This window comes from Mesoplodon mirus (assembly GCF_964341445.2).
Source record: "Mesoplodon mirus genome assembly, chromosome: 5".
Taxonomy (NCBI): Eukaryota; Metazoa; Chordata; class Mammalia; order Artiodactyla; family Ziphiidae; genus Mesoplodon; species Mesoplodon mirus.
In genome coordinates, this window is record NC_138980.1 from 12,688,302 (window position 1) to 12,712,698 (window position 24,397).

The 24,397-nt window shown below is 45.9% G+C and overlaps 1 protein-coding gene across 1 annotated transcript in view; it reads right to left on the reverse strand.

The window, feature by feature from the left end:
* SLIT3 (slit guidance ligand 3) overlaps positions 1-24,397 on the reverse strand; it is a 616,238-nt gene that overhangs the window by 200,278 nt on the left and 391,563 nt on the right. Inside the window, exon 5 of the mRNA XM_082622425.1 lies at positions 12,186-12,257. Coding sequence (XP_082478551.1) covers positions 12,186-12,257 — 72 coding nt within the window. The remainder of the gene's footprint in view (positions 1-12,185; positions 12,258-24,397) is intronic.

A 24,397-nucleotide genomic window follows, 5' to 3' on the forward strand; every position in this document is an offset into this window, starting at 1 on the left:
CCAGTTTACATTCCCACCGACAGTATAGGAGGGTTCCCTTTTCTCCACACCCTCTCCAGCATTTATTGTTCGTAGATTTTTTGATGATGGCCATCCTGACCGGTGTAAGATGATATCTCATTGTAGTTTTGATTTGCATTTCTCTAATGATTAATGATGTTGAGCATTCTTTCATGTGTTTGTTGGCAATCTGTATATCTTCTTTGGAGAAATGTCTATTTAGATCTTCTGCCCATTTTTGGATTGGGTTGTTTGTTTTTTTGCTATTGAGCTGCCTGAGCTGCTTGTAAATTTTGGAGATTAATCCTTTGTCAGTTGCTTCATTTGCAAATATTTTCTCCCATTCGGAGGGTTGTCTTTTCGTCTTGTTTATGGTTTCCTTTGCTGTGCAAAAAGTTTTAAGTTTCATTAGGTCCATTTCTTTATTTTTGTTTTTATTTCCATTTCTCTAGGAGGTGGGTCAAAAAGGATCTTGCTGTGATTTATGTCAAAGAGTGTGTTCTTCCTATGTTTTCCTCTGCGAGTTTTATAGTGTCTGGCCTTACATTTAGGTCTTTAATCCATTTTGTATTTATTTTTGTGTATGGTGTTCTAATTTCATTCTTTTACATGTAGCTGTCCAGTTTTCCCAGCACCACTTATTACCCAGCAAATTATTTTTGAGCACTGTGGCTGACCAAGTCCATCCCGCTGAGTCTGTAAGAACTCCCTTTCCCAAACCAGCCATTTCCTGCACCAGTAGATCTGGTGCAGGAAGCAGAAAACCAAGATGGTACAGGAAAGCTGGTTGAACTCAGACCTGCCGCAGAGATCCCTAACCAGTCCCAAGGATGTCAGAAAGATTCCAGAGGCCCTCAGCCTCATTCCAGAAAATCTCTCTCAGTCAACATCCAACTCCCTCTTTTCCTTTCTCTGAAGGTGAGCCTAGCCCAGACCTCAACCTGATATCCAAATTCCAGGCACCAAGATCTGGTGTCATTCTGATCCCTCTTTTCTGCGGTCCCTCACTAGGCCCTGGCTTCTTGATTCTGCTCCTGAGTTTTGTCTCAGTGACAAAGCTTCGCTCCTCTCTGATGTAAGGGGGTCTCAAAGAATCATCACATTAAAGAATATGAATCAACCTGAAAGATTGTCTATCTAGTTCCAGTGATTTTTTAAGCCTTTTTTTAACATAATACTCTTTATTACACAAAATCTCACGTTGAACCTTAATGTCTAAAAGAGACAATTTAAAACATTATCATTATTGAAAAGCTACTTTTTATTTGTGGCCTCTGGGAGTATTAGAGTTTCTCAGTATGCACACTGAAATCCACTGATCATAATGTGTCAATGACTTATTTTAACAGAGTCGGAAACTGAGACCAAGAGGTTAAGTGGCAGCCTGAGGGCAGTGTTAGTATGGGTTTCCTACTGCTGCCAGAACAAATTACCCCCAAGTTAGTGGTCTACAACAAACAACACGAATGTATTTTCTTAGCATTCTGGAGGTCAGAAGTTCTAGATCAGTTTCACTGGGCTAATGTTGAGGCATAAGCAGGGCTGCATTCCTTCCAGGGGCTCTGGGGGAGAATCTGTTTCCTTGCATCCTCCAGGATAGGTGGGTCCTCATTCCCTGCATCACCTGGTCTTTTCTCTCTCTGCTGCCAGTGCATGTCTTCTTTCTTGTAAAGACCCTTCTGATTACATTGGGTGCACTGGAATAATCCAGGATAATCTATCCATTTCAAGATCCTTAATTTAATCACATCTGCAAAGTCCTTTTTGCCATGTAGTATGCATGGTCACATATTCCGGAGAATAGGATGTGCACATCTTTGGGGGGGTCAATCAGCCTATCTTAAATAGGCAGCAGTTAATAGTAGAGCTGTGACCAAGCCCAGAATTCCTGGGCTCTTCGGTACTTTCTGAGTCTTAATGGGGACTGGGGGAGGGAACAGGGTGAGGAAGGTACACCTTCCTTTTATCTGAACTGTTTTGTCCCTGGCCTATTACAAGCCATAAACCAGAACAGGGCAGCCCCACTGGATGAAAGAAGAGAAGGTGTGATGAAGTTAAAATTTTCAGAGTTGGGGTTACTTTGGAGCAGAACATCATAAATATAAGTTTTGTTTTTGGGTATGTATTTGTCTAGGAAGGGAAGATTTAGTCCATTAGATATGATAATCTGAGGCAAATTAACTCTCAGAGATGGAATAAAGGTAGCAATAATAAGTTATTTGTAATCTGCATAACAACACCATGATGGGAGTAATATTATTTCCACTTAACGTATGGGGAAACTGAGGCTACGAAAGAGTTATGTAATTGCTTAAGATCACATAGGTGGTAAAAGTCAGGGTTTGTTGACTCCAGGAAGCCTGACTGAGGAACCTGAATACTTAACCATCATCTAAACATCCTCAGAGTTAATTCAGTTTACACATAACCCCAGGCCTGGGTAGGTTCTTTGAATCATAGCTCTTCTCTGAAGGAGAAGAAACTGCTATACTTTTTCCTCAGGCTATGAGACTTTCCTGGCTTTCTTGCTGATTTGCTCTATGGCACTTAAACTTCCAGGGTGTCCCTTACCCTCTCTCAAAGAAGAAAAAAGGAAGACTCACACTGTTGAGTAAGCTATTGTGAAGGGCTGTGAAAGATGACAGGGTTTACCTGTACATTTAAAAGTTCATACTTCAGGGCTTAACAGAAGAGAGGGAGGGAGGAATGGGTGGAGCACAGGAGTTTTTAGGGCAGTGAACTCTCCTGTATGTTACTACCATGGAGGAGACCAGTCATTATACATTTGTCCAAACCCACAGAGTGAGCCCTCAGGTAAACTACGGATCTTAGTTAAAATGCATCAATATTGGTTCAGCAATTGCAACTAATGTACCGTACTAATGCAAGGTGTTCATGATAGGAGAAACTGTGTGTGGGGGTGTGTGGACAGGAGGCACATGGCAACTCTGCACTTTCCACTCAATTCTGGCATAAACCTAATAAAATTGCTCTTAAAAAATAAAGTCTATTAAATTTAAAAAAGAAAATAGAACTCACACTTTCAGACAATTTCGATGGTCTTCTCAGAAATACTGTCCCAATGATGACCATCACAGCGTGCTTCTGCCTGGGATCTTGGCTGGTGCTGGAAACCACAAATGCTCTTCCAGTGTTCCCCACTGATTTGTACCTGCTGTTTCCTACAAGCCCTCACTCTGTGCTTGTCAAATCTCAGAGCTTTTCCTAGCTAACCACTCAGAAAAGCACTAACCGAGACTCCAGACTTGTCCTAGCCTTGCCACTGACTAGCTCTGTTGCCTTGAGAGAGTTCCTGAATTTCTTTGAGCCTCAACTTCCCCATCTATACCTAGAGGCTAATAAATTTTTCCTAATGATCTGGCAGGGCTGTTGCATTAGTTAAACAAGATAATACCAATGAAGGCTTTGGGCAAACCGTAAAGAGGTATTATGCACATATGTAAGACACACAGTTTCCCTATTTTACTTCTCACTAGTACTTTTTCCATTATATAGATTGGGAGACTGAGGCTCAGACAGGTAAGTCACTTGCTTAAAGTCACATAAGTCATAGCAGCAAATCTGGAATTAAAAGCAAATATCAAGTCTGACTCCAAAACTCATACTTTTAATCACTCCATTACATTGACTCCGATGAGACAAAGAATCAGAACAGCAATAGCTACTAGAGTCTCACAGTATGATCTCTCCTATAACAATCATCTCCCCTCTTCTTAAGACCCTTTCATTTCTCTTTGGGTCTACAAATCTCCAGGCAAAAGCTCAGGTCAACAGTGTACGTCTCGGGACTTCCCTGGTGGCGTAGTGGTTAAGAATCCGCCTGCCAATGCAGGGGACATGGGTTCGAGCCCGGGTCCAGGAAGATCCCACATGCCATGGAGCAACTAAGCCCATGCACCACAACTACTGAGCCTGCGTGCTGCAACTACTGAAGCCTGTGCGCCTAGAGCCTGTGCTCCGCAACAAGAGAAGCCACGGCAATGAGAAGCCCGTGCACCACAACGAAGAGTAGCCCCCGCTCGCCACAACTAGAGAAAGCCTGTGTGCAGCAACAAAGACCCAACGCGGCCAAAAATAAAGAAATCAATTTAAAAAACAAAAACAAAAACAGTGTATGTCTCATAGGACCGCTAAACCTAACTCAGAGGAGCCCAGAATCACTGTGCCTTCGTGCCAGGACACAGGAAAGATGTGATTCTAGTTTACATGCTTGTTGTAAACCCCTTGTTTGTTGTGCATTTAGTGCTTAGAGGGGTTAAATATCTGTGATGAGTTAAAAAAAGAATTTTGCCTATAAATAAAAATGTCCCAGATAACAAATTTTATCGCTGGAGCCAGAATAATGGTCTCCATTATCCTGAAAAAACAGGAAGGCTTCTCTGGGCTGAGTTTTGCAGTTTGCTTTTATTCTTCTTTGCTCTGAGATGTCATCATGCTCTTTCACTCAGGGTTTTAGCCGTCCTGTTCTGAAAGTCACCCACTTACTCGTTGCTCATTGAGCACCTACTATGAACCAGGCATAAAACGAACTCTTCCGAATAAAACAGTGAGGAAGACAGACTCACCTTCTCCCTCTGCATAGCTTGCAGGCTGTTGGAGGGGGAAAGATGACTCAGAAAGAAGGCATTTAGAACTTAGGGTGGGGTGTCATGAGAAATATCCAAAGCCCAACAGAGGACCTCTAACACAATCTATAAAATGGTGTAATCTTGGCCTGGAAGGAGTTCTACATGTTGCCTATACAGCTTCCAATTCTAGGCGCAACTTCTGGGAAGGGGCAATTACCACCATCAACATCCTGCCTTTGGACAACACCGTATCCTATCTTTTTCCAGACTGATGGAGTCTAATTTACCCGTTTCTTTTATTATTGTTCTCATTTCAGAGGATTTACTTTAATAAATCAACTGGTATTTATTGAGCACTTACACTGGTGGCCATGGGGGCAGAGAGAGAGGAGTGCTCTAGGGGAGTATTTATCATATTATATACGCTCTTTGTGTATATCTGTTGGCCTCCCTCTGTGACGAGAAGCAGGGACTGTGCTTATTCATCTTTTTCTTTGCAGGACTTGATTTGGGCCTGGCAAGGGTAAGGGTTCAATGATGGTTTGTGGAAGGAAGAATGGAAAAATGGGGGAGTGGAAAGAAAGAAGGGAGGAGGGGAGGAAGGGGGGGCGGGGAAGGGAGGGAGGAGGGAGGAAGTGGGGAAGAAGGGAGGCAGGGAGGGGCAGGCAGCCTGGCAGGCTGCTGGGATCCCTGTCTTTAGACAGCTTATTTGGGTAGCACTTAGCAAACTGGGGTGCCGTCCAACTTCCTTCAGTAGCACCTCTGAACCCGACACACGCAGTCAGGAATGCAAAGAAGGAGAGGGTAGAAAACCTTCTGCACCTCGGAAAGGTGACGCGTCAGCATCCGCTGGCCTCCTGAGAGCAGATTTTCCCAAATCCCCCTTCCAAGACGCAACATCGCTTCCATCAGGAGAGGAAGGCACAACTCCCATCCTCTGGCTCCGCCCCGCTAAGCCCTGGTGAACAAGCACTCAGTTCACCCGTCTGGTCGGCTGCCATGGCCTGCTGGCTTTCCCCCGTGGGTTTCTGTAGTTTGCTGCTGACTCTTTAGGTCCGCTTTGCCTGCTTGATTCAGGACTATAAGCTTTCACCAACTGCACAAGTCTCCTTGCTGGCCACCCTGACTCCAGTCTCTGCTTCTCAGCGATTCACCCTCCCCACTGATGCTGGAGCTGTCTTTCTGCAATGAAAATCTGATCCCACCGGTCCCCTCCTGAAACCTTCTCGTTGGATCCCCCCTGCCATTGCCATATGGATCAGGCATTCAAGGTCCTCCCTGACCGTCATTCCCCCATCTTCCACCTCCTGTCTCACTAACCTCAACGCTCTTCACTGTTCTTCCTGCTCGCTGTGCTCCAGCCACAAGTCTCTGACAAGCCTCAACTCTTTCACATACCTCTGTCCTTTTGCATAGGTTGGTGATTTTTCATAGGCTGTTCCTTCTGCCTGGAATGCCCTTCCCCTGGGTGAACTCCTACTCATCCTGCAAGACCCAACTCGTGTCACTTTCTGAGTGAAGCCAGAATCAGGCCTGTCTCTCTGGGCTTTCCCACATCTTTGTCCTTTTACCTCCAATGGAATCCTGGCCCCTGTCCTGCAACCACTGATTTACTAGTCTCCCCCCTCACCACACTGTGAGTTCTCCAAGTGCAAGGACGGTGTCTTATTCTTTTTATAATATCATTTTCATAGTAAGCATTTTAACAATTATGCATGATTTCTCGTATGTAATAGTAGGCCAACCACAAATACTTGAGGAACGGAAGAACAAATACATTCATTGGATTTGTTCTTAGTCCACCTTATTCTCTGCCATGAGCCATTTGGGCACTGGGGATTCCACAGTGATTGAGAAAGACAGGGTCCCTGTGTACACATGTTCATTCTGTGTGACATCCAGAGACAGGGTGACAAATAGATGAACAAGATCATTTCATAGGGTGATAAGTGCTCTGAATAAATATAACTGGGTAGTGGGATAGAGAGGAAGGGCAGTGGGGGCTGAGGAGCTGCTTTAGACCCGGCCACTCTGAGGAGGTGATGTTTGAGATGAGACCTGAACGATTTGAAGGAGCCGACTGTGCGGAGGTCCGAGAGCTTAGCATCCCACGCAAAGGGAGGGGCAAGTGCAAAGGCCTGGAGGCAGGAAGGAGCTTGGGGTGTTCAGGGATGGACTGGAGCATGGGAAGCACAAGATGAGTGAGAGGGGACCCAGACTGTGTAGAGTCTTGCAGGGCACGACCAGGAGCGTGAACTCTGTTGCAGGTGCAGTGATGGAGTGAACGGCTGCTGAGATTAGCAGACAGAGATGCCACCAACCAGTGGGCACTTCCCGTCCCTCCCCCCTCCCCGCCCAAACACACACAAGATTACTGCCTGCTCATGGGGGCCTAGACAGCCCTCATTAATCTCAGGAAGCGGGAGGGCAGTGCAGCAACTCAGACTAACTAGGAAACACAAAGGCCGCCTGCCCAGCTTTGTTTTGAAACCGTCAGTTCCAAATTTTGCTAGCTGGCAGAGACAGGGGTTATTGATTTTCCCTTCTGGAATGCATGTCCTACAGAGTCCTCGCAAATAGAAACTGAAAAACAGAGGAAAACATAACTGCTGAGAAAGATAGAGCAAGGGGGCATTTTTTAAAAAAACAATCTATACTGGTTTTGTCTTTTTCTTATTATGCTTTGTTGGACTGTGGCTTGTCATCTCTCTTTTTGTCCAGTTCATTTCCCCCCTATCTCTATGTCTTACAATTATCTCTCTCTCTCTTTCTCTCTCTCTCTTTTCTCTCTCTCCCCTTCTTTTTCTCACTGTGTCTTCCCCAATCCCTAGCATGGCATTTGCATATGGTAGGCAGGGAATACTGGCATGTCAAGTGTTGGTCTATCTACTGGTCAGTCTACCTGAATGCCTCTTTCTCCAGATCAATCTATCCATCTCATCTCCCTTTAAATATAGCACCTTTCCCCCTCCCAGACAGGCAGCAGCATGGGATCAGCCCATAAAAGCAGCTTTTAGTAATTGCAGAGAGTGGTATCCCCAGCTAATTACTTTCTCTTTTCTCTGGAGAAGCAGGAAGCAATTAGGGGCTTCCTTCCGCTGCCTGGGTAGGGGCAGGGCACCAAATCCCTCCAGCACCAGTATTACAAGGTTCAAACACCCCCCTGGGTCCTTTCTCTTGCCTCTGACAACAGCTGTATGCTTGCCTACTTGCCTCTGTGAATCAGGCCTCCAACTGCCAGCAGCCTCCTTGGTTACTCTTTCCTTTTTCCTGTTGCTAGCATGGCTGAGTAGGGAGCACTCTGGGTAGACAGCAACCCGGACATCAACCCTGGGTTGGGTGGGTTACAAAGGGCAGGCTAAGTGCGGAGGCCTAGGCCCAATGGTGTCTGCTGACTTTCACTAAATTACACACACTGATCAAAACTCAATTTTGTCATCTGGAAAATGGAGGTAACACAGTCTCTTCCTTCTTGAGGGGGACTGTCAGGACAAGCAAAGAAAATGCATATCAAAACTACAAAATTATAAACAACAAATAGCCAATCCTTGATTTTCTCCTCTTAATGAAGCATATGGTATTATGAATAGGCCCAGTTGGTATTTCAAGCCTGACATTCCAATAATTTATCATCTTCTCCTTATTTTACTTAAGTAACAAGTAGAAGCGTGTTATATTCCCTGAGCTCACACAAGGTGATGGAGAAGGTTCGAGGGCTGGCAGGTGGTTTATAAACAGATCGATGACAGGGATGTGCATTCCTGAGGTTTAAAATTCACTACTCATCACTCACAAAAGAGACAATCTCTACAAGTGGGTAATTGAGGTCCGGTCGGAGGAGGGTGTTTCCTTAACAGGTTTTATACAAACTTAATTCCTGCAAAGCGTCTCGTATTTTACATGTACCGACGCATATTTAAATGCACAACTTCAGTCATCAACCTTTACCCAGATGCCTCCCTTCTTGAACTTGCTCCTCAGCTTGGGTCCCATACCTCCAATTACTCACACTTCATTTTCTCTTAAGGCCACAAGATTCTTTAATTTCACTCCCTCTTAGTCAAACCAGAGATGTAGCTGTGGTCACAGACCAAAGTCACATAACCAGTAGAAACAGGACAGGATGTCAAGGTCACCAACACAACGAAGACGCTCTGTCCACAATGCCTGTGGAAGACGTGATACTACTTTACACTCAACTCATCATCTTCCAGCCCGGTTCTTCCCCCGATCTTTCAACCTCTGTGGAGTGGAAGCTCCAAGAAGGCAGAGCTCACAGATACGTATCTTACTTCCTGCATTTACCCCCAGAACTGGCATTTAGTAGGAGCTCAAAAAACATTCTGAGGGCTGCATGGATGAGTGACTATGGGAATGGGCCATGATTCTCTGTGTCATCTAAATATGGAACTTATCATTTTTCCCTTCCTTTGCCTGGCCTCTAGTAACTCGTGGATTGCCACTTCTCGTGCCTTGGTCCCCACTGGCGTCTTACTGGGGCTCCTCCTTTCATTCCTGACTGCGAGCCCTGATCCCTCACGTTGGACCACAGCCTCATCTCCCACCGCCCCCTCCTTCTTCCACTGTCTCCTGTCCTAGATTCCTCTTCCAGGATCAATGTTTTCATCATGACCTTCCCAGATCGGAAGCTAGCCACCTTCTCAGTACCTACATCTAAAGTCCATACTCCTGGGCTTCCCTGGTGGCGCAGCGGTTGAGAGTCCTCCTGCCGACGCAGGGGACACGGGTTCATGCCCCAGTCCGGGAAGATCCCACGTGCCGCGGAGCGGCTGGGCCCATGAGCCATGGCCGCTGGGCCTGCGTGTCCAGAGCCTGTGCTCCGCAACGGGAGAGGCCACAACAGTGAGAGGCCCGCGTACCACAAAAAAATAAAAATAAAAAAATAAAGTCCATACTCCTTGCAGGCGAGGCTCACCACCACCTGGTCCCCACCTCTCTTTCTGACCTGAACACCTATTACTCCGCATCATAATCCCTCCACTCCCGTGAGACGGCTCGGCATAGGTCCCTTAAAACACACCTTGTATAGGTTTGCCTCCCCACGCTGTACACACCATTTGCCTGTTCATTCGGCGAATTCCAGTCATCATTCCGGGCTCCGTGAAAGTCTTTACAATTATAACAACAAAAAATGAAGACAGCAGCAGTAGTAGCTAGAACTTTCTAAGCACCTTCCACATGCCAAGCATCGTACTGAGTTATTCATACACATCATTTCAGTCACCTTCACAAAACCACTAAGAGGTTAGGTACAATTCTTATCCTCCTCTCCCTGTGGAAGAAATCTAGGCTCGGAAGTGTCAAGTACTGTACCGGAGGTCACAGACCCAGTACGCAGAATAGCTGGGAACCAGACACAGATTTATCAGATGGCCACCCTTTGGGCGACACTGCCTAAAGCTATTGTTCTTCTCTGAGCTCTGACAGTCCTTCATAAGGCCTGGCCACTCATTGGACCATTTTGCTGTGGACTGTTAAATTATTAAACTTCCTCTCGTATGCACGTTTCTTGTCCCCAGTTATACCATAAGTCACCTGAGAATTACACTTCTGGGTCTGAGAAGTTCTGGCTTCTGGTGGTGACTGAACTGATTAGAAGTATAAAGTAATCAACCCCTTTCGTTTTGTTGGTTAATTCATCCTTTAAGCAGTGAGTTTACTCTCCTCCCCTGTCCCACTAGATCCGTGCTGTTTAGGACACACACCCAGGTGGAGAAGGAGGGCCTGTCCGTAGTTCTTGAGTTTGCGGACTCTTAACACTTTTAGCTCCTGAGGCCTTTGTGAAGTTAGAGACAGTACAGGAAAACAACAACAATAACCCCCCCAAACCCCAGCAACAATTGAGGACCACTGTGAGACTGAATCACTTTCTTGAGAATCAAAAATGTAGTTGGTAATTACACAGCCCTGCTTATCTAACACCATAATATGTTTTTTTTTATTAACTGGCCCATTTAAAATTAGAGCCATGAGATAGGATAGATAATACCACTTTATGTATGTAAGATGTTAATTTAGGGCTCAACGATCAAGAAGCTGGTTGACTTTAAATTAGTCACTGCCCTCCTCTGGTCCTCAATTTTCTCACTGCTGATCTGTGGGGTTTTCTTGGATCTGTAAGTTCCCCTCTCGTCTTGCTTTTCTGGGATGCTAATCAACACAACCTCTTAGTTTTGCTTTATGTGCACGATCTCGAGTCACATTTTCTGCAGCTTTGTCTGCTCCTCCCGGCCCACTCCTGCTTCTGGGCAAATGCTCCCAGATGAAGCAATAGGTAGCCTGCTGTCTGGAGCCCCTTGCAAAATGCTCTCTGTTCCCTGCTCCCTGCACCCCAGATGCCTCTGCCCTCTGGTGTGCTTTGCATGTTAAACACCTAAAGCTTTCTGCTCGGTTCTCAGCAAAGGGGAGGCACATAGCTTGTATCAGGAAGCCAACATCAGCTTCCCGGCACGCCAAAATCCCTGCAGTACTTACAGGGAAAACTAAGAGCTAAAGCAGTTTTTAAAAAAATCTCCTTCAAGACTTCTCAAGTTGGATGCAAGCCTGTGGAGGAGGTCAGTGGGCAGAAACGCCTTCTCTGTACCCCTCTCCAAACACATGGGCACAGTGGTGTGGATAGAAAATTCAGGAGGCACACTCCTCGTGAAGGGAAGGGCCCGGGAGTCAGGATAAGCAGCAGACAGTGGGGGCCAGGTAGGAAACAACAAAGGCTATTTGGCAAGTTCAAAAGCGTGGTGATGGAACAGCTCTGCATCAGTTGCAGTAATTGGCAACGGAATCTGCACGTGATAAAATGACACAGAATTGCACATGCGCACATGTGTGCACACAGACACAAATGAGCGCGTGTAAAACTGGGACATCTGAAGAATAAGGTCTGTGGGTTGCCCTCCTGTCAATTTTCTAGCTTAATATTATATGAGAGTTATACAGGGTGCTACCACTGGGAGAAAACTGGGTAAAAGCGTACACAGACTAGTCTACTATTTTTGAAATTTCCTGTGAATCAATAATTATTTCAAAATAAAAATTAAGAAAAACCCCAAGCACCTCGTGCAGTAGATCTGGCTACGTCTCCCCATGATCCTGGGACACAAGTCCTGACGCTCCGTCATAAGATCCTATTGCAGCGAGATCTTCACCATCATGATCTTCAGCATCTTTGTCTCCCATTTACGGAACACTTACTATGTACGAGGCACTAAGCGTTAAAAACATTTTCTCGTTTGCATCGATACCCCACCAGGCTATCATCCCTACTTTATAGAAGGTAATGACCTTGGGAGAAGCTGAGTTGAGCCCCAGGCCCACAGAGCGCGGCCAGGCTGTGACTCAGGTCTGGGACTCTATGTTCATACCTGGGGACAAATCTCCAGAGAACAAGACTCCCTGGAGCTGCCGTGGTGTTCGCCGTGTGTTCCCTGGAAACCACTTAAGCACACCCTTCAATCTGTCTCAAAGGCACCTGGACTGAGGGCACAAGTCACGGGGACACCACCTCCCTGTCCCGTGCCCCTCACCCCTGCCCTGGCCGGAGAACCACATCTGCGGTGAAGCAACAAAAACATCACTTACAGGTTCTTCACATCTGCGATGCCTCGGAACGCCTTCCTCGGGATCCCCAGGATCTGGTTTTCGCTCAGATCTCTAAACAAGAAGAGAAGAGGCACAGGCATTAAGGACCCTGGCCCGGCTTTATCTGCATCTCATTATGATAACAAAAACCCTCTGGAGGCTGCCTCTGCGGTCAGGAGTGTTTGGGGGACTGTTTAGTCTCAGGCCCCAGGCTGCTACAAGCCTTCACATTGTTCTTCTAGCGATGGCCTTGCTGAAATGGTTACCAGGCCAGCGGCTCGCCTCCAGGGCGGGCTCTGTGGGTGGTCTCACACCTCCAGGCCACGAGCCAAGTGCTGGGTTGTTTGTTGCACACACACTACACCCAGTTCTCTTGTTCTGCCACCTCGCAGAGATGACCCCTTCCTCCGCCTCGCACAGCATCCCTCCCCCACCGCAGGGTCAACACCACTCGATCTCCCATCTTCTCAGGGACTCTCTCTGCCTTTTTCATCTGAGATCAGAATGGAGCCTGGCCATCCTGACTTTCTGATGGTGGATGACCCTCTCTGCTTTTCTAGAGCCCCAGAGAGACCCCTGGGGGCCACCTGGATCGTGTTAGTGACAGGCATGATGAATTCAAATTGCATTTCCACAAACCCACCCAAAATGGGGGTCCCACTGCACCTCATTAGCATTTAGCAATGCTAACATGTTGCTCTGAGCAGGGAGGGGAAGCGACAAAGTGTCAGGTCCTGAAGCTGGCTCAAACCCAAGTCTTGTACCAGGGTCCCCTTTAAGAATTCCCAAAGCCTCAATATCCTTTCCTAAGACCCATGTTTTTGTTTTTTTTTTTTTCATTTTGTTTTCCGGTTTTATTTTTTGCTGGACCAAACACATGCACTTGTTTTCATTCATACCCCAAGCTTGCTTGGGGTCTTAGTGAGTAATCAAGCATATATATGTGTACCAATCATATATATTTTATATATATATATATTTCCATTATTTTAAAAAGAACACAAAAACCTTCAGATATTAAGGTAAAAAATTACATACCCAGACACAACCACTGCTACCAATTAGGAGTAATATATATATAAATTTTACCAATCTGATCTCATAGTATGTAGTCTGTTTTAACCTCTTTTTTCGCATACTATATTGAGAACATCTGTTTCTGTCATTAACAGTACATGTATGCCAACATTTTTTTTTTTTTTTTTGCGGTACGCGGGCCTCTCACTATTGTGGCCTCTCCCATTGCGGAGCACAGGCTCCAGACGCGCAGGCTCAGCGGCCATGGCTCACGGGCCCAGCCGCTCTGCGGCATGTGGGATCTTCCCAGACCGGGGCACGAACCCATGTCCCCTGCATCGGCAGGCAGACTCTCAACCACTGCGCCATCAGGGAAGCCCCTATGCCAACATTTTTAATGGCTGTGTATCATCCAATTCTATAGATGGCTATATGATCCCACGTCGCTAGGTATTTATTTACTTGCCATTTAAGGAAACACCAGGATGAATTTTCCTGCCCACAAATTTGAGGACACTTGTACAGCTACTTCCTTGGTATAAAGTCCTATAAGGAGAATGTGCTGGGTCACAGGGTAAACACGTCTTAAATTGTGTTGTCCTAGAGACGGATGGACACTCCCACACTGATTTTCCAGGGGCACCTGATCAAAAGCTATAGATGACTCCAAATATATTTGGAAAGAGAGGTCAGACGACCATCCTCCACTAAAACCTGGGCCCTCTAAATCACCATTTTGCCAGGAAGCAAGAGGAAACATAGGAAGCAGAAGAGAGGAGCCCATTTTTCTGCTCTCATCGGCTGAGCTGAGCGGGCAACTCTGAGTGGCGGGCTAAAATTCAAGACACGTGGGGATTGTCTGGGGCCACTGTTAGATACCAAGGCAAGGCTCAGAGTTGGGGTAGGGTACAGAGATGAATACAGAGAGAAATCCTGGGGCTGAATAACAGGGTGCTCCCCATCTCACATCCAGTTTCCTCTGCCTGCGACTGATATAAGTAAATTCAGATGCACAGTGAGCCCCGCTGCAGGCTCCCCTGGCTGGGCCTGATTCAATGAGCAGGGCTCCAGCCTGGAGCCGGGGCGCTGAACAAAGCCCACGATGACAGTAGAGGTCAGGCAGTGTCACCAAGGCCACTCCCCTGCTCTCCATCAGCCTCCAAGAGAAGGGGGCCCAGGTCCTGTCATCTGACTAATGCAATTTCCACCAGGCATCTGGGCTAGACCCAAGGCTCCGGCAGCCACAATGGGCCCAGTCTTTTCTGCCAAGTGAAGACTGGTCTCCGGGACAGCAAGCCCCTGCCTGCTAGCCTCCCAGGCTCGGCTGCTAGTTTTGGCCGCTCTGGGAGACAGCTCAGGGCACACTTTTGGCAAACGGCTAATGATCAAAATCAGGGGCAGGTGGAGGAAACAGGAGAGAGCTTTAGAACGATCAGCTGTAAAAACGCTTGGAAGCCAGATGAAGGGGTACATATCCCGATTATGCATTAACCCTTTGAGTTTAAGGCACCACGGTATACTGAAAGAATAGCAACTGTATGAGGGTTCTGGTTTGCAGTGTAGCGGGATGAAGAAAGGACAGCCGTGTTTAAGCAGAAAAATCTGATGGAGTTGCTGGGCAATCTCCCATGAAAGCGGTCACACAGACAAAACCCTGCACTTGGATGGGACGGCCACTTGGGTTTCCGTTCACTACTTTCTCGCTGTAAATATACCCAGTCTTTTTTTTTTTTTTTTTTTTTTTTTTGCGGTACGCGGGCCTCTCACTGTTGTGGCCTCTCCCGTTGCGGAGCACAGGCTCCGGACGCGCAGGCTCAGCGGCCATGGTTCACGGGCCCAGCCGCTCCGCGGCATGTGGGATCCTCCCGGACGGGGGCGCGAACCCGTGTCCCCTGCATCGGCAGGCGGACTCTCAACCACTGCGCCACCAGGGAAGCCCAATATACCCACTCTGGCTCTTACTTTCAGGACACTCGTTTAAAGCACAGCTCTCTCCTTCTCCCTGCCACGGCTTTCCTCCTGCCACAATTGAGCAAAACAGTTGATTGTAGGGAATTTATCTGCTACCCATGACAATCTGCTTGTAAATTTTATTAATTTTATTTTCCATTGAGCCTCTCTTCTCTGGCTAACAATACCGCTGCCATCCATCTGCAAGACTGTATATTGATTTCATAAATACCTCCAGTGGGCTGACAAACTGACAGCTTTAACGGTGTTACTGATGGGGCGTGGAGGAGGGTTCAGGGCTGGGTGCTTCATTTTCGGTAACCGTCCCTTCACAATTATCTCGGGGCCTTTGTGGGGATTCCTAATAGTGTGTTTATCTCAGCGTGATGCCAGAGCATGGAGCTATTGTGAAGTACTATCCTTGAGAGAGACAAGAGCCACCATTTTCGGCTGACACTTAAATAGAAATAACAAAATCTATCCATAGTGCCCACGAGCTTAGCTCCGGCCAATTGCTTGGTGGGGGTTTAGTGCCTCCCTCTTCCTGAGGGAAAATGCTCAAAAGTGACCAGGGCAAGGGAACTTGTTTTTTTTTTTTAAACCTTAGATGAACGGGATGAGGTTGGAGTAGGGTGAGAGAAAGAATGGTGAGCTGGGATTTTCTGAGGAAATAAAGGAAGATGCCTGGTGGGAAAGGCTTTCTTGGTTGGGAAGTGGGGTTCCCGATTGGGATGCCTTTTTAAATAATTAGGATTCTGAAAGAAAGGCGAACTGCATTAGCGAAAGTGCTTTTTCCTGCTTCTGGAAAATGATTAACTGGCTGATTATTCCATCCAAAAACACCAGACCAGAGAGGACTTATTAAGGAGACAGTAAGTCAAATAGGACTTGGCAACAACCAATATATCCCCCTTCCAGCCAACACCCCCCCCCCTTTTTAATTTACTAAAATGCTTTGGACACAGATTAACTTTCTTCGCAAATTTATTATTGCTTCATCTACCTTGAAACAGGGACTGCGGACGCTTTGATAAATGGATTGAAAGGTTGTCTAGTTCCAGTGGAGCTTTTGAAATGCTTCCCGGGGCTCTCCCTGCAATGTCAGACATGCTTTGTTCTCAGAGCAACAGTGAATGACAATCCTCACCTTCACCCCACCCCTACCTCCCCATGTTTACCAGGCAAGGCAAGAAGCAGGAAAATGCTCTCCTTTTGCCTCTGGTGGGGACAATGTGTTTGTCTCGGTCACCTTCATGCTATCAGAAAGTCCTGTCTGTGTTAAATGGCAGTTTATGGCTCCTAGAGGTCCATGTCGAATTATTCCGGAGGTACAGAATGGGACTTGGAAGCTCCTCCAGAATTGGGGAATTCTTGTGTGGGAAGTGGTTAGAGCCACTTATTAGCTGTATGATCACACAAACTACTGAAATGCTCTATGACTCAGGTTCCCCATCTTTACAGTGAGGCTATTAATTTTACTGATCTCTTGCAGATTAATACTGAGGATGACATGAATTGGTATGTGTATACTTTGCACAGAACCTGGAACCCTGGAGGCATTCAGTGAAAGGCTGCATGTACTTCTTGGACTTTCCCTCCATTTAGCCCTGGATTTGCATCGCTGAAAATGTCCCTTTTCACTATCCTCAGGACATATGCCTACAACTCTGCAAAGAATAGAACATATAAACATTGCTAATATTCTTTCCATAAAGTCTGAGGGAGGTTAAACTTCCTCTCATCTATCATCTAGATACAAGTATCTATATTTGACTCTAGATTCTTTTGGATAAAACAGGAGAGCTTGATTCAGGAATAAAGTTCTGTCTTAGGTTGGGCTCGCTCAGATACAGATGCTTGGCCAAGTGATGGATTCACAAAGTAATCCTGGGAGAGGCAAGTAAGGGATGGAGGAAATAGGATGGAGAAGGAAATAAAGGACAATTAGGTAAAGTGCTGGTCTTAGCCCCAAACCCTGGGAGCTCCTGTCTCTAACCAAGGGATCTGGGTCTTTGTAGCCCAGCATCAGACAGTCCTTGGTTAGACCACCCAGGAGAAATGCAAATTCCCTGGCTCTACCTGTCCTCCATAAGGCTGGATGAAGTGACACTAGCAACTCAAGGACAGGTTGCTGAAGAAGTTCCCAGCCACGACTTTCAGCAGCAAAGTCCAAAGAATCAGGAGATGGGGGCCAATGTCAGCAAAGGGAACCCAAGGGATCCAAACCAAAGCATTTCATAAGAAGGCTTCAAGGTCAGTTTTCCTAAATCAGGAAAGATTTTTTTTTAAATCTTTAATCTCAGAAGATTAAAAAAAAATCACCCCTGAAAGATGACATATCCAGGATCAAGGATCAAGAGGCCATGCATGGTAGGGGTTGGAAGCAATTGAGCAAAGAAAACTGGAGCAACTCAATCTGGTACCTTCTTTACCTCCCCAAACCCTTTGCACTAAGACCAATCAAGTGCCTTTTTAGTAACATTAAAAAGAAAAAATCCATCAACTCTTGATTAGCCAAGCTAAAAGAGGGGATGATCTAAAAGCCCTTATATTTAGAATCCTTTATTGGATTTGGGATCAGGGCAGTGAGTTGCGAGTCTGATTCTCTTTGGCCTGAGTATGTATTAAAATTACTTTCCTAGTCACTCACGGCCTAGTAGGAAGAAACCGCCCATTGGTGCAGTAGGTATCAATCCAGACTCATTTCATTTCTGATGGATAATCTATGAATCTAAAATTTCTTGGACTCTCAATGCTACTATCCTATACAAAGCTGAACCTTGATCCCCTACCCCCAGCTCCTCAAATATGGTAACTATGACACATCACTCTGCTCTAGGAACCAAAGAGAAAGATATTGTTTTGCTTACCTTATTTTATACAGCAGGAGGGACAGACATGCAGGAAACATTATTCCCTGGGGATTGATTCTACAATGTGGGCTTCGGGGAGGATTTATCTTAAAAGGTAAATCTCTTGTGCAGGCGATTTATCTTAATAAGCAAGATTATATGTTTGCAGTTGGGTCACTGTCAAAACCAAATGAGCCCCAAACATATGTCCCAGCTAGGAAGCCCTGGTACCTCCAGCTGAGTGTCCGGTTAATAGCATCCTCTGTCTGAGGGAGATTACAGTGGAGTACCTGAATCATTTCCTGCAAGAAATGCCACCTATCTCAGAGACCCAGAGACTCAAAGTATCAATGGGGGACGAAAACAATGATTTCCCACTGCTCCAGCTGGGTTTCTAATAGTTCACGGCAGCAGGAGTCGACACTGCCTGCTCCCTGGATGTGAAAAAGTTACTGAATGAAACATTTCAATAAGAGCTCCTTCCACTGTGCCTTCTTTGATAAGCTCATTAGAAAAGTCCTAGTCAGAGCGTTCAGGTGTTTAATATTGGTGGATTAAATGCCAGTTCAGATTCTTACTTCACTCAACAAAAAAATGAATTGAGCACCTACTACGTGCTACACCTACTGAGACACAGAAGTGAACAGAACCAAGCTTCTGTCCTCCTGGAACTTGCATCTCATTGACCCTAGATACAAATAAACAGACTCCTTTATATGAACATAAACATCTAGACACCTCAAAAAATAAGAGCTGTGGGCTTCCCTGGTGGCGCAGTGGTTGAGAGTCCGCCTGCCGATGCAGGGGACACGGGTTCGTGCCCCGGTCCGGGAGGATCCCACATGCCGCGGAGCGGCTGGGCCCGTGAGCCATGGCCGCTGAGCCTGCGCGTCCGGAGCCTGTGCTCCGCAATGGGAGAGGCCACAACAGTGAGAGGCCCACGTACCGCCAAAAAACAAACAAAAAAAATAAGAGCTGCAGTTTCACTCTTTTTTCCTTTTCAACAAGAAGGAAGCCTGTATCTAAATTTACACTACAAGATTGTTCCTAACCACCAAGGAAAATAATTCACAGTTTTGTTTTACTCGAGGTCCAAAATCTTTTTTGGTTTTTAGGAGGCAGGGAAAGGGAAAGATGCCAATCTGAATCACTGGGACTTGCAGAGACGCAGATTTGTTTCATCAAGTAGTTTGGATTTTATCTATCTATCTATCTATCTATCTATCTATCTATCTATGGCTGCATTGGGTGTTCGTTGTTGTGCGTGGGTTTTCTCTAGTTGTGGTGAGCGGGGCTTACTCTTTGTTGCAGTGCGCGGGCTTCTCACTGCGGTGGCTTCTTTTGTTGCAGAGCACAGGCTCTAGGCGTGCAGCCTTCAGTAGTTATGGTGCACAGGCTTCAGTAGTTGTGGCACACGGGCTTAGCTGCTCTGTGGCACGTGGGATCTTCCTGGGCCAGGGCTCAGACCCATGTCCCCTGCATTGGCAGGCGGATTCTTAACCACTGTGCCACCAGGGAAGTCCATGGATTTGTCTTTTAAAGTGGACAGTTTGATAAAAATCAGGACAGCTTGAAAATGTTATTAAGAGTTGCCATGGCACAAGGCAGCTGTTCTCACAGTGGGGCTCACCATCTACCTGATCAGAATTTACTGATGATACTTTGAAAAAAATAAAGATACCTGGTTTTTAAAATAATTTAGATATGATCATGGTGTTGTGTTTTGATATATTTGCTATGTTATTATTGTTCTTTTCATTTATCTTTGAGAGATACATACTGAAATAATTAAGGATGAAATGATGATGTCTGGGTTTTGCTTCAAAATAATATAGAAGAGGGAGAACCAGGTAGAAGTATAGATGAAACAAGATTGGCCATGAGTTGATACTTATTAGAGCTAAGTGATGGGTATAAAGGGGGTACATTTATAATCTGTGCTTGACTTTTACACAAGAGTGAAATTTTCCATAATAAAAAAATTTTAATGCCAATTCCTAGGACCCATCCCAGACCTACTGAATCAGAAACCTTGGGAAAGAGTTCTGGACACTTTGGGCAAGTTTGAGAACATGGGTAGAATGATTAGTGTATGTGATTAGGCGTTAAGTTCATGTTCTAGCCGCGTGTCTTTACGAACATTAATACAATTCTCTAAGTCTCAACTTGTACTTCTGTGATATTAGGATAAGCATTATAGATAATGGACAAGCAAGTGCTTTCTATATCTGAACGCAAGATATAAATGCACATCACTATCTTCATTTCATTAGCATGAGGTTAACAAACATAGCATCCTACTTCTTTATGTACCTAGTCTGCCTGGGTCCAAGATGCAAAGGCCTCCTGTGTCTCAGGTGTGACCCTGCTGGTGTCGGGCGAAATGCCCATTGGATAGATAGGTACGTAGGTAGGTAGGTAGGTAGGTAGATAGATAGATAGATAGATAGATAGATAGATAGATAGATAGATGGCCAGGTAGGTAGGTGGATAGGTGGATGGGTGGATGGATGGATGGATGGATGGATGGATGGATGGATGGATGGATAGGTAGGTAGGTAGGTAGATAGATAGATAGATAGATAGATAGATGGCCAGGTAGGTAGGTGGATGGATGGATGGATGGATGGATGGATGGATGGATAGGTAGGTAGATAGGTAGGTAGGTAGGTAGATAGATAGATAGATAGATAGATAGATAGTTAGATAGTTAGATAGATGATAGATGGATAGGGTCTCCTTACAGGGGGAGGCCCAGATGGGCAGAGTGACATCTAATCTATATTTTAGAAGGCCACTCCGGGGCCCAGTTTGGAGGCTGACCTAGGAAGAATTAAGAGTTCACGGGTGGTTACACCCCTCCCTGGGATCTCAGAGATACGGCAGAGGCAAACCAAGCACTTTGTCCCTCCCAAACGCGCAGGTGAGACTCTGCTTGACTGAGATGAGGACATTCCTGGTGGGGCCTCACAGACAAGTGATTTCCTACAGTTTTCTAGGAGGGCTGCGATCTCGGGGAGAAATCACTGGAGGGCAGGTAGTGAGCCGGACGACGCAGCCAGGCTGAGCGGCAGATCTAGAGCCGTGACTGCAGATGAAGACCTGGTGTTTAAGCACAGTGGAACTTAAGGTTCCTCTGAGGGCTACGAGCTGCTACCAAAGGCTGCAAATGGAGTGAGGGTTATTGGTTTACTCTCTGAGTAGTTACTAGTGTGGGCACCCTTTCTGGGCAGTCGTCCCAGAGACCACAGACTCAAATGTATTAGGGTTTCGCACGTTAAAGCAAATGAGTAAAGCAGGCTGAATGTGGATAATAATAATAATAGTGAGGGGGTGAGCTAGGGGAATGCAGGGGCAATTTAAATTAATTTCCCCCAAGTCAAAACCAAATAACCCTCTGTGCTGGCCAACAAAACACTTCAAGGGCTGAAGGGTGTGGAGGCCAGCACCCCTCCAGGGAAGACCCACTAATTCTAGAACAGTGCTGTCCCATGGAAGTATCATATGAGCTACTGATGCAATTAAAATGTTTCTCTCGGCTGCATTAAAAACAATAAAAAGAAACAGTTGAGATGAATATTATAATAAAGTATTTAACTTAATCTGACATACCCAAGATATAATCATTTCAATATGAAATCAATATGAAAATATATTAGTGAGATACTTCACAATTCTTTTTTCATACCAAGTCTTCGGAATCTGGTGTGTATTTTATGTACATCTCAATTCGAGCCAGCCATCCTCTAAGTGCTCCATGGCCACATGCGGCTGATGCCTATTGTATTAGACAGTGCAGTTCTAGGGTAAGGCTAGGAGCTGGATGCTGTAGCTATGTGTCCACTCATTGCCGAGAGAGAGAAAGAGTTTTAGATGTTGGAGCCAATCTAAAGGAGCCCAGTGGAGGACTGCTTGGTGGCGGGGGCACAGCGGGTGGGTTTGGGTTACCAATAGGAAATGTGGAAGGGAGCCAGTCAAGATAGAAACTTCTGGATTCGGGGAAGCAAGTCATGAATTGAAATATTCCAGTCATTCAGCCATCCCTCCTGGGAGCAAAGAATCTCCTTCTAGCCATAGGACTTAATCTGAGTCTTTCCAAACCACCATCCTTCTAGGGCTGACAGGATATAACCAATACTTCCAGTCCAAATAGAAGCTTTTTGCATTTAATTATCATATGCAGCTCCAACTAAGGCTCTTTGTGTTCATGAAATAGCATTATATATAATTGACTGATCATCTCCAGCCAGTGGTACAGAGGCTTAGCTTCTCAACAGTATACTAATCCCTGGGATTATCACAATTTAGTGACAAATGAGTTACATTAGATGGGATTGGGGAGTTCTAATCATCAGCCCAATTGTGCCTTCTATTCTGGTCCTGACTTCCCTGTGCCACTAAATGGTCCAGAAAACATCACCAGGATTCCAACTACTGGCGTCTGACTTGAGTCTGTGCGTTCATCACCAACATACCCTTCAGGGAGTAAAACCGTGATTCAGGTATCCTTACGTCATGTGCAGAAATCTGGTGCTGAAAATCATCTGATCCTAAGGATCTAATCAAGTACCTGAGACAGACCCTTGCCAACTTTTATTTCCCCCCCAACAACGAGATGTTTTGTTTTGATTTGTCAATATTGGTTGGGGTGGGAGGAGTGGTCCACTCAGTTCAAAAAGATGGAGATTGGTGTTTTCTTATTTTCCTTTGTTTGAAGCTGTGTGTCTGGCCAATGGAGTTTGGGAAAGGGAGCCCATTTCTGTGCAATCCATCCTCCTCCCTGGCTGACATACCGTTCCCACCCCCTCCTTCCCCTCCGTCCCTCTCTCTTGGCAACCCTCTGAGGCTTTCGTCCCTAATTTGATTGTCGTAGCTGACACTGTCAATCTGAAATCCAGTAGCATGTCTAATGCTGGCTGGACAAGGGGCATGCAGAAGGAGTCGAGGGAGAGGCAAATTCATCTTGAGAAGTAGCTTTATGTAAATCGATCCTTTGGCCGAACGCTGGAGCCAAGCATTTGCTGATTAATTGGAGAAGCGTTCTTGTCTTCTTTAGAGAGATGGCCCAAATGGAGTCCGCTCTTCTTCACAAAGACATTCCCATGCCCCAAAGCCTTTTGCAATTAGGAGATGAAACCTTGCGAGTGAGGGGGTGGGGGGAGCGTTTATGGAATTTTTCTGAAATGAAGCGTGTGCACTTGGCCTGCTTCGTGATTAATTGCTGACCTGAGTACCCTCATTTGCCTCCCAGACGGTGTCCTGACAGTGAAAGTTCTGAGGCACAGCATCCCATAGGTGAAGATTTGCTTGTGCACTAATCAGCAAAAATGAAGAGGGTAGCTAGCGTGCTTTGTACACGTGTTTTTCTTGTGGATTCCAAATGTATATTTTCAGTTACCGCTTGGGCCCATTTCTGTTAGCAACAGAAAGGAGGGAGTAATGGACGCAATCCCCTTTCCATGTCTTCTAAACTTTGCCAGAAAAAGAAAGCTCCAGCGAGATGGCACATCATCCTCCAGGGTGGTCTTTTTAACTCCGTCCCAGGGCACTGTTTAACTTGCCTTTACCAAGGCAAATGAGGAGCCTGCACACAGGTAAAGTGAGTTTGGATCTGGAAAGACTGCTTGTTGCTGCTGACCTAAACGGTGACCAGAGGTGGAGCTGGTCAGGTCACATGGTCTTCCCCACTGTCCCCTCCCTCCCCCACTAAATTATCAGCTTCACGTGGTCAGGGACTTTTGCTAAGCACAAGCCCTGACGCATAGTTTAAAAAATACTTGTTGAATGGATAAAAGAAATAGTTGAAATGATTTCACACCGTTGCCTGGTTCAAGGATGATAGAGAATAAATCTCAAGCTATGAGGATTTTTTTTCCAAGTCCAGTTTGTCCATTTAGATTAGAAAGAGCTCTGGCCTCTTGTTGTAGCTTTCCACCTCCACCTGCCTGATGGAGTATCATGTGTGTGAAGTAACGCCACTAGAATAGGCTTGCATTCTCAGGAGCCACAGATAAATTCTCCAACTGAGAAGCATTTAGTGAGCTGAGCTGAAGCGTGGGAATGAGCAATTATCCTGGGAAGGTAGGCTAAGCAGATGAATAATTAGGTTTTGGGGGGACAGAGATTAAACCTGGTCTGAGAGGGTGCAACAGATTTGGAAAGTAGATTCGACCCAGAAAGGGGCTGTGTGCCTGACAATGTTTCATCTCCCCACTTCTGATTTCTGGCGCTTGTGGAGACTAGGATAATATAAGATAATGAAACTCTGGCTGTCGAAGGAGACACTTTGAGCCTCAAGCTGCAGGAGATGTCAGAAGGGGATGACTGGCGGTGAGGAAGTTTTGATGATCTTTGCGATAATCTGTTCTGTGATCAGTCTCCTCACTGCAGAAC